Below are 16,620 nucleotides of genomic sequence, written 5' to 3'. Positions count from 1 at the left end.
GTCCTTTTCCAAACCTTTGTGCATTTCCGTTGCATCCCTAAACTCTCTTCACAATTTTCATATTGCAAGATAAAAGACAGCTCTCTGCTGAGGCTGAGGGCAGGTCTGTGTCGTGGTTCTGGGCTCTGCTGTATATGAACATCCCCATGTGGTGTTCACCCCTTCGGCAACAGGTCAATGACCCCACACGGAACTTTGAAACCACTGTGAACTTCCTCCTCCTCCTCTTTCTTCCTCCCCTGCTAAATATCCCACCATCCTGTTTTCCCATAATTCAGTCTACTCTCTTTGGTCCTCTGGTCATTTACCAGATGGGCACAGTAGAAGCCCCAAGAGAGACAAAAGAACCAAATTGGGAACAGTGAGATGGTCTCTCTACATGCAAAGAGCCAGAAGGGACTTCCAGTAGCATCTAGAGTACAATCCCTCAGGGAGGAAAGTGTAGCACAGCACGATATGGAGCCTTTCCCAGGGTCACGGAGAAACTCCGTGGCATTATCCTTGTCTAATGACCAAAATATCTGATGGGCTCGTAGAAGTGCTGCTTCCAGATGGCCCTGGAGTCAAGCTCTAGCCCGGCCATGTATTAGTTAAAGGACTATGGGCTAGTTCCTTAGATCTTTGAGTCCCTATTTCCTTACATGTTAAGTGAGGATGATCAGAATATTTCACAGTGTTGATGCGAAAATGAAACAAGGTGATATGTTGCATAAAGATACTCTGAAAGATCCACAAAAAAACAGCACAGAAGCATGGAAATGGAATGGAAAATGAAGCGTACCAATTTTTTTTGGGTTTTGGTTTTTCTCTTCAAAACTTATAATTCAAAATTAGATCATATATGAAAAGAGCCTGGGATGGTCCAAGTGCCCTATAAATGCTACAATTTATTAGTGTCGAAGTTAGAATAGTCCTAATTTTAATGGTACAGCAGTACTGTCCAATAGAAATATCATGCAAGCCGCTTACAAAATTTTAAGCTTTCCAGCAGCCACATTTTAAAAAGAGCAACAGGTGCAATTAATTTTAATATATTTTTTTCTAACCCACTCTGTCCAAAACATTATCATTTCAACATGTAACGAATATAAAAAAATTAATTTGATATTTTGCATTCTTTGATTTGCATTGAGTCTTCAAAATCTGGTGTTTATTTTTATACTTACAGCACATCTCCGTTCAGATTAGCCATATTTCAAGTGTTCCATAGCCCCATGTGGCTAGTGGCTACCATATTAGTGCAGGTTTCTACCCTTAAAAGTAACATGTACTATGATTTTGTTTCCCCAAAAACGGAAGGATATGGTTCTTCATGTTGCCTTCATACCCGGCTGAGCACCTTTCCAGGACAGCGTTCTAGCTGACCACTGACAAACCCTGGTTTCAAAGCCCTCTGGGGAAGGCTTGCAAGGTCAGAATGACAGGCTAACCAGTGCCCTCCCAACAAACCAGCAGAGGGTACATTCCCCAGCCCCTGACCACAGGAGGTCCCAGAGTGAAGGGAAAAACAAGGTAACGGGTCCAAGCTCTTGCACAACATACGTCCTAGGCATGCTCCCTATTGAGCCCTCAGGGATTTCATTGATTGTTTTATTCTAATACATTCCATCTAGACATAGGATTTAGTCATTCTTTATAAGTGTTCTCATTCTGACCCTTGCACAAATTTGGGGACCACATCACCTGACAAGAGCCATCAGACATTTAACATTAAAAGAAAATGGTCCAAAACCCACACATAATTCATCTTTAAATTAGCCTGATTTTATACACAAGGATATAAACCCACGGATCGTTACTCTCTCCAGAGTGGCAGCAGCCATCACCCAAGCCAGCCACCTCCCTGGGCCCCCGTAAGCAGCTCTACCTCCACTTCTAATTGGGAACAGAGATACTCCTTGGGTGACTTCCAGCACGATCCATCACACTAGAGACAGCTTCTGTGCAAACCGAAGAAAATCGGTTTCCAAATAAGAAAAAACCTCTTAGACAAACAAGGATTGAAGCATAGAAAGTCTTCTAAAAGAAGAAGAAGAAGAAGGAAAGAAAGAAATGCATGAATTAAAGCAAAAAAAAAAAAAAAATTGCCAGAGAAGACCAGTCGCTTCTATCTAGGGCTGTGGACAGGGCAGCATCCTCCCGGATGGAAATCAAAGCCACAGGCTTTTGACACAGGTGCCCCAAGCCTGCCACCCAACACACTGAAAGCAAAGCTTCCACTGGGTTGTTGAAGCCACTGAGCTCATTAACAGGATGCAGGCGAGCTGAGCCCGAAAGTGCAACGTGGGAGCACAGTGAGTAATTAAATCCCAGGCCATTTAAAAATGCAAACGCCTGGATGTCACAGGCTCACGGAGCCTCTGACTCCTCATGCATTTTTTGGCTCAGGGTGGAGGATTGGGAACCTGCAAGTCATGTATGGATTATAATAAAATATGCCATATAGAAAACAGATTAAGACAGTTCTTCTTTGGGGAAATATACAAAGAGAGGAGCTGTCTGTTAGCTGTCGAGTTTGCAAGAGATACCATCTTTCGGGAGGCTGTGCTCTGCGAACAGACAGTCTGCCCCAAGGGAAATAGTGGTGAAACACCCCGACAAGGCACATCCATCCATCCATCCATCACGGGCTCTCCGTGACGCAGGGGTCTGGAGACAGAGTAACGGTGCAAAAGGGAGGGAGAGACCCCACAGACAATGGCAGACAATCCTCCTGCTACATCGGGAGTGTTCAGATTTTTTTTTTTTTTACCTGCCTCTAGTTTTTCTGTAAAAATACAAATGTGCAGTTTTTGCTTCTGAGTGCTTATTATTGTAAGGAGTTAAGCTCATCCTCTTTCCTTGGATTTATACATCAACTTACACCAAGAAGCAAGGGGCTTAAGAATCATTAATTCATTTATCCCCATCGGACTCTCAGACTCATGGGGAGAAAGAATGGGGAATGGATATTGTTGTCTCTCACCCCACGGGGGAAGAGATTGGGGTCGGGGACAGACCAAAGCCCTGATTTCCTGAGATGGTGGCAGGCCCAGAAATCCATCTGCTCATTCCTCAGGGGTGCCATTTTCTTGGCTGCATTTGACTCCCTGTTTTGTGATTCATAAAGCTCAAAATAGATGAGGTTCACGTTGAGGACCCATCACCCAGGCTGCACCCTGCAGGCCCTGGTTACCACCTGTTTTAGAATCCCATGATATCCACACAACGGGACGGCTGATTGTTTCCCCGTATGGCCCCTGCCCCCCACTCCCTGGTGTGCCTATCCTCTCACATCCAAGCCAGCATGCAAGGATTGGCCCTCGTGCACAGCACCCAGGGGTGAGCCCCTCAGATAAGCATCTCCCCACCCCTGAGACCCAGAAAAACACCTACACGGCCAAAGGAAGCTCACCACTGGGCTGGCTGGCAGACCAGGTGGATGCAGCTTAGCAGGATGGTGCGGGAAGGGAAGGATGGCGGCACACGGAGGGGTGATATCTCCCTTGTGTTCAAGGGAATACAGAAAACCAGAAAGTGCAGGAGCTGCTCTGGAGTGGAAGCTCCGCTCTAGTTCCCAACACCACACACTGGGCCTTGATCTCCCAAACTATAAAACTAAGGGATCAAAGCCCACTTCCCAGGGTTGCTGTGGGGCCGAGACAAGGGACACAGAGTGTCTGCACAAGAGGCGTGATGCTCAGTTGTGAGCGCCCTCCCTTCCTCCTCCAAAGTGGTGGCACTTCCCAGCAAGCTCCTCACCCTCGGATCCTCTCAACCAGCGGAACGAGTGTGGCCCGGCTTCCCCCAACCGGGACACGGGCCCAGGGAGTGCAGCAGCGAAGAGGCCAAGTTCAGAGCTGTGCTGAGGACAGAGGGGACCAAGGGTGAGACCCAGCTTGAAGGCCAGAGGCCAGCCCTGCTTCAGGTCCAGGGTAGGCACCGTCCTGCAGATTTGGAAGTCACGGCAGAACCACATGGAAAATGCCTTCCTTGCCCTATTCATTCATTGGACAAATCATTACTGAGCACATACTATGTACCAGGTTCTATTCTAGGTGCTGAGGACACAGTTGTGAACAAGAGAAGAAAAGTTCTGCCCTCATAGAAACTGGATTCTAGTGGGGGGCTGGGGGACGACAATACCTAAAACAAATGAGTGAGACATAGAGCACAACAGATGATAATCAATGCTTTGGCGGGGAAGCAGAGCAGAGGAGGGGACGCTGGGGTATCGGGGGGGAAGTGGGAGGGTGGTTACACTTTGAAATGTGGCCAGGAAAACACAAACCTGAGGAGGGGGAAGAGGGCACGCTGATATCTAAGAAAGGACGCTCCAGGCCAAGGAGCCATCAGTACAATGGCCCAAAGCCGGGGGCCCCTCTGCCTAGAGCACAGTGAGCCTGGGGGGAGAGCCGGAGACGAATCCAGAGTTACAGGGGCCTTGAAGGGCCATGCAGGCCACTGAGAGGAGGTCGGCTGCCACTGTGAGTGTGATCAGAAGCCACTGGAAGTTTCAAGCAAAGAGTGACATGACGCTGCCTGTATTTTAAGAGGATACTCTGAAAATAACTGAAGGAGGAAAGGCAGAGTGCGCAGAGCAGTCGGGAGTTCCTGGAATATGTGTGGGGCCCCACCAATGAGCCCGGGGCTTAGGACAGGGCTGTGCATGACCCACATGAGCCCTGTCTTCATGGCACTTGCACTCTGGTTTCCAGATACATCCAGGGAGCAGCCCCCTGGCCCCTGAGCAGGGGGCATCTGTACACAGTGAACCAGGAGAGAGGGCGGGTGCGGAGGGCGGGTGCCCGGCACTGAGGGGCAGAGGTATGGACACCAGAGCAAGTCCACAGAGGAAGGGCTTTCCAGAAGAAGGTGGAGCAGCCTAGGCCATGGGCAGGAGAAAAGAGCCAGTCAGACAGGCCTGGCCTAGCCCACCATGGGATGATAGGTGTCAGTAAAAGTGGGGAGGAACCCTTCCAAGTTGACCTCTGTGCCCTGGGCAACGGATGCTAGAGTTCTGGGACACAAGGGGTGACTTTTGCAAACTGTGGGTCTGGTAGAGGTGGATCCCACAGCCAGGTGCCAGGTCTTCTCTCCTCGGTATAGAAGGTTCCAGACTTGGGGCTTTTAAAAGACTCAAAGGCAGAACGTGGTGCCATTCCAGGCCAGACAGCACGCGCTCCTCAAGCAAAGGGCACATCACTGGGCAGAGGACAGACATGGCGTTAGCCGAGACCTCCGCAGCCCACCTAGCAGCACAGTGCAGAGACGGCGTCACCGTGGAAGCCCTCCAGATCCACCCTCCCTCGGGACTCTCAGAACAGCCCTATGATGTGAGCAAAGCAGCTGCCAGGGTCTGCCTTTCACAGACGAAGAACCAAGGCCAGAGTTGTTACAAAGCTGCCCCAAATCACACAGTCAGTGGGTGGAAGGGTCTGGACTTGAACCCAGGCCTTGGGATCCTTTGATGGCTTTTCTCCTGCAGAGCACAGCTGTAGGGCACAGCGAAGGCCCCTATGACCTAAAATCGAAGAGGGGCAAGGTGGCAAACCTGGAACAGGCCCCACAGGCCAGGCTGGGCACTGGACAGGAAGCCCAGGTCAGCTGCCACGGTCAGCTCAGTCTCCCTCATCTGTGAAATGGGCATGCTGAGAGATACCCCATGTTTTCCGAGGCTGAGACCAAACACTGGGCACCTTTCTCTCCTCCATCCCTTTCATAAATCTTTACTGTCTACCTGCAATGTGCCAGGCCTGTTGCTGGGCGCTGGGGAGCCAGATGAAGAAACCGGTGGGTCCCTGCCCTCAAAGTGTGTACTCTACCTCCCAGTGGGAGAGACAGGAGTGAACAGGCAGCGCGGCGGATGACCCATGCTCTAACTGTGGTGCCACCGGGTGGGAAGGCACACGTGACCATGGACACTCGGCCCCCACTGGGCACGCTGCCCTGCCCACTCCCAGCTGCCACCCGTGTCCTCTGCCGGCCCCAGCTCCCGGAGCCCCGTGGGCTGCAAGCAGGGCTGAGATAGCCCCGCCTCGGTCCCCCAGCCTGCCAGGAAGGCAGAGAGAGCATGAAGAGTCACAGCGTGAAGCAGGGGGGCTGGAGGGGCCTGCCCACCTCTCTCCGGCTCTCCTGCTCCGGAGGCCAACAAGAGCCGAAGAAGCTGCTGTTGCAAGCCTCCAGGATGGATGGCTGCGGGCTCTGACACTGCAGGAAGGAGATAAATGACTGGTCATTTCCCCCTGATGCACTTGAAGGCATCCATTCTTCCAGCTGTACCAAGCTCAGGCAGCCCCCCCGCACAGAGCCAGATAAGCACTGACAGATGCGGGTGGGAGCCGGAGTGTCCTTCCCCTTCAGAAGGACACAGCCAGACTCCTCTGCAGGCCGGGAGAAGGTCACGGTGTCCACTGGCTCACACCTGGCTGGGGGCTCCACGGGTCCCTTCCTTCGCCTCCCACCTCACCCACCGCTCCCCCCACCCCCCCGCCAGGCTCATCCCTGCAAGGAGCACCCGGGAGAGGAGGAGGGCCAGGGGCAGAGGGAGCCAGCTGACAGGCTCATCAATCTCGGGCTACATGCTTGGCACATCGGCGTTCCTTAAGTTGTTCCCGGACTGGGAGGGTGCTGGAGGAGTCAGGGGGACTGTCTGGAGGAGAAGAGAAATCACGCCGAACATCAGAGAGCAAATGGTGGAAGAAGCCTGGAGACTATTAAAATGTGGGCCATGTACAAAAGCAGTAGGGAACTAATTAAGATGCAGGATTTGCAAAAGCTGGGGAAGTTGGCCGCAGCCTGCTCCCATCTGTGGGGTTCTGCCGGTGCAGTGCGGCGGGGACAGCACCCTAGGCCGGCGAAACAGGCCTCTCCACCCCTGCCCAAGCAGGCAGGACTCAAGCTTCTCTGCCTGGACCGCCCCCTTGGGGGGGGGCACCCTTCGGAGGGTCCCCGTGACTTGCTTGTTGGTCTGCTGGGACACCCTCTGCTTTGAGGCACCCTAGGCTACCATCACCTCAGGGGTCCTGCCCTTCGGCTCCTGTTCCCCCGATGACGTGTGGTGGGTGGTGACCATTCTGATCATTCATCCCCAGTCACTGAGTGGCTGCCAAAGGAAAAAAAAAAAAAAAACCCTAGAGAAAGAACCAGAACCCTATTATTCCTGGCTGCCTTCCCTGCCATCACCCTTGGAATTTGGCAAGGGTGGCAAAGAGCTATGTTGCTCCCCAAGTATCCTGAAGCAGAAGGGATTTACAAGGCCTCAGGTACATTCCAGGAGCAGAAAGAACATCTGTTATAAAGGCCCCATTGGTCTGAGAACACCACCGTGAATGTGTGTGTTGGGTCCTGGAGCAACATGGCGCCAGTTCCAACAGGCTCTCCCTGAGGGTTCCCTCCTTGGCCTCACCGCTGATCTCCCCTGGGAAATTAACTTCCTAATTCAGTGCCACATTTCCCCAACCTCTTAAAACGAAGATAAAATCTACCTTAGACAAGGGGTACCAAAGGGTCTGGGTTTGGAAGCTGCTAAATTGATCTAAGCAGACCATCCAAGCATTTAATCCAAAGAGACACAAGTAAAAGTTTGTTCCCAGCCTTTTTCTTCTCTTCATCCAAACACACGCGCGTGCACACGCACACACACACGCACACGCACACACAAAGTGAAGTTAAAGGCCTCTTTTTTAATCAGCTGGCTTTTGCCCAACATCTGCCCTGCTTCAGGGCCTTCTGGTGGATATTTACTATCCACCTTTCTCTCCTGCCAGCTCAGCTCCCCCTTCGCAAGGACAGAGCTCCATTCTTGGGGAAATGGTCCATGGGAGGCCCCTCTCTGGCAGCAGGCCTCTGCCCCAGTCTTCATGTTGCACGAATTGTGATGGCTGCGCCTTGAAACACCTTGCGTTTGCCTGCGCAGCCAAGTGCAAACAGCAGAGAACACTGAACTCCATTGTCAGTCAGCGGAGAGAAATAATGTTGTATGTGTTGTCCTTCAGACGCCCAGGCAAGTAGGAGGTTGCAAGATATTTATTCAAGACAGATTGGAGGGGTGATGTTAGGCGTGAGAAACACATAGGTCCAGGGACACAGAATGTTTTCAGGTCCCAAAGAGCTCTCCCCAGCTCTCAGCCCCATCCCACCCGCACACAGACACATTTTTATTTTTAGCGAGTAGTAAAGAAACACAGGCAGGATGTCATAGTCGCAGTGAGGAAGATGGGATGACGACAGCAAGACGGGGGGTAACCCACCGGTGTGTGATCCAGCTCTGAACGACGACTGAATGGCAGCCATGACCTGCCTCCCCTCTCCCGCCTTGACCTGGTTTCCTGACAGAGCTCTGCAGACCTGAGGTCAAGGACAACTCTTACCTGACGGCCTCTGTTGCTGAAAGCTGCCCACCACAGGCAGGCTTCAGGCAGGGACACAAAGGAAGACAAGAGGTACAAACTGGGTGTTGGCATGATAAATTGCTTGTGGCATCTCCTCATTGTCCACAGAGGGGCCTGACATGGAAGGAAACTCATGCCTGAGACAATTCTGCTCCAGGCCAGTGCCCCTGTCTCTCACAAATCGGGGGAACTCTTCTCCCTCTCCCCAGAGGAAATGAGGGTGCTGACGGTGGAGCCCACGGGAGGCTCTGAGCGTCACAGACATAACTACATTCCTGGAGCTTGTCAAGGGGACCTCAGGAGACTCGCAGCGGGAGGCTGGGAGGGAAGAGAGAAGACAGGATGGTATCCTAGGCGCTGGGTGGTGGAGGGGTGCCAAGGATTGACTGGTTCATTCATTGGTTTTCTTTCAACATAAACTTAGTCTTCTAGTTTCCATAAATTTAAAGAGATTCAGCTCAGGTTAGACAAATTGATTATCGATTTTCAGCAAGTTTTGCCCAAAAAGGATTATACACAATGTTGTGCAATTTGCTTTTCTTTTTCCACTTAACAATATATCTTAGACAGCTTTCCATTTTTTTCCCACTCATTTCTTTAAAAGACAAAATAGTATTCTATTTTATGAATGTACTATATATTTAACTAGTCCCCTATCAATGGACCTCCTGGTTGTTCCCATTCTTTGTTATTATTGTTGTTGTTAGGAACACTGTCACAATGGATGACCTTACACATTGGGAGTATGTATTTATCTGTAGGATAAATTCCTAGCAGCAGAATTTCTAGGTCAAAGGTGATATGCCTTTTAAATACTGATAGGTATACCCAATTCCACGGCAATGTGTTAAAGAGAGAGGAGATCCCTTGCCTCTCCCCCGTCCCTGTTTCCTTCTGCTGCTCCTCTATCCCTGGGAAGGTGGGCCTTCGTTCACCCAACTGACTGTCCCCACCTCCTAGGAATTTATAGCAAATGCTCCAAGGACTCTTGCCATGACTCTAGCCTGAGTCACACTCAGAAGTGGGCAGAGCCACTGGAAGGTGGGGACCTGCCAAGGGGACAGAAGAGGGCTGAGAGCCAGCTTGGGCTCTACTCACCAGCAGATGGGACATCATTTTGCAAACGTGCAGCCAGAGGGGGCGCCTTCTACTCTTGCACAAAGGTGCCATTCAGGCTAGCTGAGGCCCTGGATGAAGGCCCTTTTCGACATTTTGGCTTATGTGAAAAATTCAACTTCAACCGTGCGGCGCCTCTAGGAAGACAGTGATCCGTGCAGCTTCGTGTTCTCTAGATGGGCTCTGATGCTCCGAGGTCCAAGGCTGAGGTTCCTTATCACCGACTCTCAGGCACTCCCCCAGCCGCTTCATTCACAGCCTGCGGTGGCCCACTGGTGCAAGGGGCAGCCTGAGCGCGTGGCCCCCGTAGGGCAGACTCAGAACGGTATATGGAAATGACAAGCATTTGGCCCACAGCTTGGGGGGTTTTGTTTTTAGCAGGCATAGCTGTAGATCTGATCCCCCAATTTGGGGGAAGAAGTTCGCCTGAGACAGAGCTCAGTTATTTATTCCAGGCCTGGCTGTTTATTGTTTCTCAGTGGATGCTGACATGGAGGGGTGAGCCCAACAAACTTGGGATCTTTTGCCACGTTGGGACATGGCTACGCCTCTGAGAGCCCATTCTTAACAAGCTGGCACTCACTTTTCCCAGAGAGCATCCTCCCACAGGACCCTCACATCTCGGGGGGCTGGGCCAAGACCATCTCAGCCTCTGACCCAAGCACAAGGGCAGAGGCCAAGGCAACCTTTCAAAGGATCGCAGATAGAGACATGATGTGCTGGTGGGCACTTGGCTCCAGCGAACCCCCAGCCCCGGGGCTCTTCCCTTTCCCACCGCCCACAGGTCATGACATGTCTGTAGACAAAAGGGCCAGACACTCATAAAACAACTTCTTCCTCAGTCTCACCAACAACGAGACTGTCAGTTTCCAGATATGTGAGCAGCACAGTAAACCTTGCATGGCTTGGAGCTGTCCGCAGCCAGATTTCCCTAATATATAAAGTGGGGGCTTATTCCACTTTGATGCCCTCCTTCCTGCTCTACCTCCCAGGGCTATGGTAAGGACCAAAGGAAATGCTATAAATGAAAATGCTTTGTAAAGGGCTTTGTAAATGACAGTGTGCTGTTCAGACACTGGTTATGATGATGACAATGATGATTCAATCAGATCTCCCCATCCCCTGGGTGGCAGTGATTGGTAGGGCAGACATAAACTCAAGCCAGCTAATCAGTCCTTCCCAGGACTTCTCTGCCACAGCTATCGAAGGGGACTGCTGCTTTCTGCTGAGTCTAAGGAGTGCAGAGTCTGGGACTGCAGATGGCCACCTTGCCTGCCCCACAAGGAGAAGAGAGAGGTGGAAAGAGCCTCAGAGCCCTCACTACAATGTTTGAACCCCTGGATGCAGCTATGCCTGAAACCAGGGCAATGCTGAGATCTAACATTACATGAACCAACTTCCCTTCTTTTTTCCTTAGGCTAGTTGGAGTGTATGTCTGACATTTATAACTAAAGGAATTCCAACTATCTCTTGGGTGCATATTAATCATTTATGTATTAGTTTTTTAATCATAAAATAAAGTTTTTAAGGGAAACACTTCACTAAAGTTTTTTTTTTTTAAGTTAGTGTACCTATGAGCAGCACGAAGAAGCAGAAAAAGCACTGAACAGAGAAATCAAGCAACGTGGATTCTCTGCTTGTTCCCACAGGAATTGCTGTGTGACTTTGAGTAAGTCTCCTAACCTGCCTGAACCTCATACAATAAGGAATTGGAGCTAATGATGTCTAAGGTATTTTACAGCACGAAATGTCTTCAGTTCCATAAAAGACAATCCAATTAGTCTAATACAAAGTGTTCTTAAGAAAGACTTTGTAGGGCACCTGGGTGGCTCCGTCGTTAAGCGTCTGCCTTCAGCTCAGGTCATGATCCCAGGGTCCTGGGATCGAGTCCCGCATCGGGCTCCCTGCTCAGCGGGAAGCCTGCTTCTCCCTCTCCCACGCTCCCTGCTTGTGTTCCCTCTCTCGCTGTCTCTCCCTCTGTTAAAAAATAAATAAATAAATCTTAAAAAAAGAAAAAAAGACTTTCTCGGGGCACCTGGATGGCACAGTCGGTTAAGCATCTGACTCTTGCTTTCGGCTTGGCTCATGATCTCAGGGTCATGGGATCATGCGAGCAAGCCCCATGTCAGACTCTGAGCTCAGCATGGGGTCTGCTTGAGAGTCTCTCTCCTCTCCCTCTGCCCCTCCTGTTCCTGCTCTCTCTCTCTCAAATAAATAAATAAATCTTTAAAAAAAGACTTTCTATATAAACGTTAAGAATAAAGACTAACAATTTAAAATTAGCGTCAAGCACTTACCAAAAAAAAATCTTTTAAACTGATAAGTTGCATATGAGATGTCTTCCCATTTGAAATTTAATATGAATTCATACATGCATGTGAAAATACTCGTTGCATCTCCAGTTAAATTGGAAAGATTAGAGACAAAAAATGGGAACAACCTGTTTAAAATAGTTGCAGTACATTCATACAATGGAATATTGTGTAACTGTAAAAAAGGAATGAGGAAATTCTTTATATATTGATAGGGCCGATGCCTGAGGCACATTTTTCAATGGAACGGGCAAAACACACGGTGGCCGTGCTATGTCAAAAGACGAGGAAAAGGTCATATGGATGTAATTCTTGGTGTGTGCATAGACAATCTCTTGAAGAATCTCAAGAAACTGGTGCCACTGATGACCTGATGGCCTCTTTGGAGACTAGGTCTTATTTTTCACTGTGCATACTATATATGCTTTTTATCCTTGGAATGTCAAAACACGTGACTGTGTTGCTTACTCAAATATTTTTTTAATTTTAATTAAAAGAGTAAGAAAGAGGGGGAAGGGGGTAAAAAAGGGCAAATACTATTACATATGACTTAGGTGATCCTCATGGTTAAACTGAACCCCAACTAGGAATCCCCAAGTACCACTGTGCCTATGTATAGATGGGGAAATATACCCAGAGGGTTCACATACTCCACCATGGAGACACATCCAGCTAGTGGCAGACACTTCACTAATACCCTCCCTTCAAAGTCCACACAGACGACACAGCATGTGGTCAGCCTCCCGCTACAGCCCCTCCTGCAAAGCCCTGGATGGGGTAGAATGAAACTGGTCCAGGTAAAGATCGAGCCAAGGGTTACCTCCTCACTCATCCATGGCACTTTCAAAAGAACAGGATCAATGATTCCAGAACAAAGAAGGAGGAAGTCCCCACCTCCAAAATAAACTGTTCATATCGGTAATTGCTCATGTTTAATAAAGAAACAGAGGTGATGTGGAGTCACGCCATGCAGACTTCTGATCTGGCCACCTGTAAGTCTTTAAAACCAGTGTTTCCAAACTTTAGTGTGCATCGTGGGGAATGCAGTCCTCGGGATATGGTAAAATGCAGACTCTGACTTAGCAGGTCTGGGGTGAGGCCCAAGATTCTGCATCTCTACCAAGCTCCCTGGGGCTGCCTATGCTGCCAGTCAAGACCACACTTTGAGTGTAGTTCTAGAACAACTCCAACCAATATGGGCACCCCTAGCCATGTGTGCACCTGCAATGTGGCCAGTCTGCAATGAGATATGTTAAAAGTGTAAAATATACACTGGAATTAAAAAACAATACAAAAAAAGAATGTACAATATTTCACTCATCATTTCTATATTGGTTACATGCTAAGATGATAATATTACTGCTGTGTTAGGTTTAATAGAATCTATAATTAAAATTAATTTCGCCTGTTTTTTTTTCCTTTGTTTAATGTGGCTACCAGAAGTATAAAATGACACATGTGGAGGGCATTATATTTCTACTGGATTATACTGCTCAGGGAGGCTTGGTTCTCCTACAACCTCCATCTTGGGAAGTTTGGAACAATCTCAGTCACCACCCAGAAGTGTTCGCAAGGGTCTGTAAATTCTGCAGGGCCATCAAGAACGTGGATGCAGCTCATTGAAAAAATCTAGCCTCCACCCATCTCTAACAAATAAAACTTCTCCAATAAGTGAAATCTAGGTTAAAATAAACAATCGAAACAGGCTTAACCATAGAACCATGAGTGAAAGCATCCCAAACAATTGTGAACAGAGATTTTACAGAGAAAATGCAGCCTAAGAAGTCAACATGGAAAGGCATGAGGTAACCTTGCCAGGCAGCCTCCCTTAGTCAGGTCTGCGTTGTTTGGTGACAGTGGGAGTGGACATGTCAGCCCTGCCTTTGTTCCACTTGTCAGCACTGTCCCCACCATCCTGAGTCACCTCCCAGCCCTAGTAGCACCCCTAAAACCAGAGACTCTCTGAAAGCTGAAGACCCAGGACAATCACTTGGCCTTACTGCAACCCAGACACAGGTCTGAAGGGAGCCATCGAGTCAGAAGTGTTCTAACAGGTCAGTAGTCTAGAAAACTAACCAGTTCCTTCTGCATGGCCACAAAGCACTCAGCATCACCTGGAGGCAAATTTTGAACACAGACTCTCCCATTTCCATGCCCAAGATGGGTTCTATTTTTTACACCTCCTGGGGCCCTGTTGGAAAAGGCATTCCTCCTGGGCCTGCTCCCACACTTGCCTGCTTGCTTTACTCCACAGGGTGGCAAGAGGGAGACGAGAGGAAAGGGAAGGCACAAAACACCAGAGGGAAGAGATGCTCAGGTGAATACATGGGCATGTTTACATAGGAGAACAGGCACAGAGGCACACCTTTGGGCACCATGGGCCAGGTTCACTCTCCCACAAAACTCAGCTCTATAGACAAAGGAGCAAAGCAACCTTGTCCTGGGCCAGCCCAGCCCTCCCCACCACTCCCACCAGCTCCAGAGGGCACTGACCAGGTTTTATTTCCAGCAGCCGAAGTTTAGGATCCTCAGGCGGGTGCAATCGTCTCTTCTTACGCCAGCAGCGGGCAGGGTATGTGTATAGCTGGCCCGGGGCAAGGCCTGTGGACAGAGACAGCATAAAGGTTAAAGGCTCCAGGCTAGAAGGGGCCTTAGAAACCTCCCTGTCCAAGCTTCTCACTCACAGTGAGAGGAAACTGAAGACCAGAAAGGTAGCGTGACTTGTCAAGGTCACACAGCTGGTTGACGGTAGAGCAGAGGCAGTATCTAGGTCATCTGACCCCAGGACCCTTGCCCTGTCTGCTCCACCATGCTGTCTCCATAAGCCCACGACCATCATGACCATGACCAAGACAGTTCTGCTCTCCTGGTCTGGGGAGATCAGAGGGACCTTTTCAGATTCAACCTCACTACAGTGTTTCCAAGGCAGTGGACCTCCAGCTACTACCCATCAATTGCCCCTCTATACAGGTCCAGGTGAAGCAGGTTCTCCACCAGGCAAAGCAGCAGAAGTCAGTCTGCCTACCTATAGATGGTCTGGACTGGGAAGCCTTTCAAGGAAACAGGATCAAGGATCCAGATCTCCTACCCGCTAACTTTCTCCACCCACTGTTAGCTACTGGCATCTCGCTGAAGCCAATGCGAGCCCCAAGAGCCTCCAACAGAATATAAACCTACTCTGGTGACCAGGCTCCTCGGCCAGCAGAGCCAGCATACTTCTACATCCCTGCCCACTTGCCTGGGCCTTACAGAAAGAAATGGGCAAGAGTCCAGTGGCTGGGCTTGTATACCAACCACACTGTCTCTCAAGAGTCTCCATTTAGATTTGGCCTTTGGCACCAAAGTTCTACATGAGCATCGTCTGTCATAACAACCACAGATAGATAAATGGGGCATGTGACAACCATTAGACCCATGTGGGAAGGTCACTTCCTAGACCTAGGACCACAGGGATAGAAAATATGAGGACCCTATTTCCATCAGCTGTCATTTGGGGACCTTTTGCAGAGACAATCTACCAAAGTTTCACTGTTATATATCCATTTCTCCATTTTTCATTTTTACTAGTTATCTACCCATTTATTGGTTTGGGTCCAAAGCAGAGGCAACTATTCCAGTACTAAAGGAAGCAAAATTGTCAAATTCTCTTTAAGTGCTAAGTTTCATTTTTAACCACATAGCTGCTCCCACAGGTTGCAAGGCTATGAAGAAGTTGGAGGTCCCTACCCCTCCCCTATTTGGGTTCTCAGAAACCATTAAGGATCATGGAGCCTAGAGGCTCCAGAAAAATCTCTGATGTCATGAGCTAAGGGCTTTTCATGTCCAAGAGTCATCCTAATACTTAATTTTGTTGATAGCTTCATAGCTTCTGCACAGTAGGAGGATCCCAAAGCTCTGAGCTCCCTGTGCTCTAAGGACCAGCCTTGTGGTTGATTTGGAGAAGACCAAATGAATCAAAGTAATATTGCTCTCCCTTCCATGGAAGGTCCCAGTTTTGATCTCTCTTTGAGGGAAGGCATCACTGGGAATAGTTTGATGTTTCTGGTGTGATTCACTCCAGGACCATGTCATCTCTGACCCTAGAATTCCTGAATGGCTACATTGATTCTGGTTCCTTGAAACACCTCTGAGGCTGGTATGCCCCAGGATCCCAACAGAGGCCAAGTACAAGGGCTGACCCAGTACTCTACAACCCAGAACCAGCCCCACAAATCCCCACTCATCTTGGGTTTGTGATTCTTATTCCAGACTGAACCCAAAAATCCAGACTGAACCTGGAGAACTTCTTAATAACATCAAGGCCAAAAATTCATGCCCAAACTACCCAATCTGAATGTAATGGGTGGAGGAATTAGGCCAACTATTTTTTAAAGAACCTTATAGATTGTTGCAATGTCTGGCCAAGAACCCTGGATGTCTAAGCGTCATCTAGTTACTGCCTGGATATTCTCTCTAATGTATCAAGATTGGTTTCATGGCCTTCCCCAAAGGCATCTCAAGGTTCCAGTGTTTCCTCCAAAATGTTGTCATTAATTTCCTGCTCATTATAAGACCCAGGATGACAGGGAACTATGTCCATCTCTAGTATCCCTAAAACTTGGCACAGTTCCTGGTAGGCATATCAAGAAATAGTTACCAAATGAATTCAACAGAACTGAATCAGATTCAGAAATGCAGGAAGCGAATGACCTGCTATACCTGGTTCCAGGAGGCTCATCCACCCACATCCAAACCAGCCAAGAGGGACCCCAGAGGTGGGGCCGAGAGTGAGTACAGAATCCACCCCAAGATGGCAGTCTCTGTGCCTTAGGCTCCTTCTG

General features: G+C 49.2%; 1 protein-coding gene across 2 annotated transcripts in view; it reads right to left on the bottom strand.

Moving 5' to 3' along the window:
- DPF3 (double PHD fingers 3) overlaps positions 1-16,620 on the bottom strand; it is a 244,816-nt gene that overhangs the window by 111,662 nt on the left and 116,534 nt on the right. For both annotated transcript variants that reach the window (XR_015768484.1, XM_088024537.1), the window contains exon 3: positions 14,294-14,401. Coding sequence is in view for 1 of the 2 variants with exons in the window: in XM_088024537.1 (XP_087880663.1) it covers positions 14,294-14,401 (108 nt within the window). In the remaining variant the exon portion in view is untranslated. The remainder of the gene's footprint in view (positions 1-14,293; positions 14,402-16,620) is intronic.

Source organism: Eumetopias jubatus, unplaced genomic scaffold (genome assembly GCF_037043125.1).
Source record: "Eumetopias jubatus isolate StellerSeaLion01/CBP00866 unplaced genomic scaffold, mEumJub1_p1.0 scaffold_7, whole genome shotgun sequence".
Lineage (NCBI taxonomy): Eukaryota > Metazoa > Chordata > Mammalia > Carnivora > Otariidae > Eumetopias > Eumetopias jubatus.
Note: the sequence above shows the minus strand (reverse complement) of the source record. Positions and strands in the feature narration are given on the sequence as shown.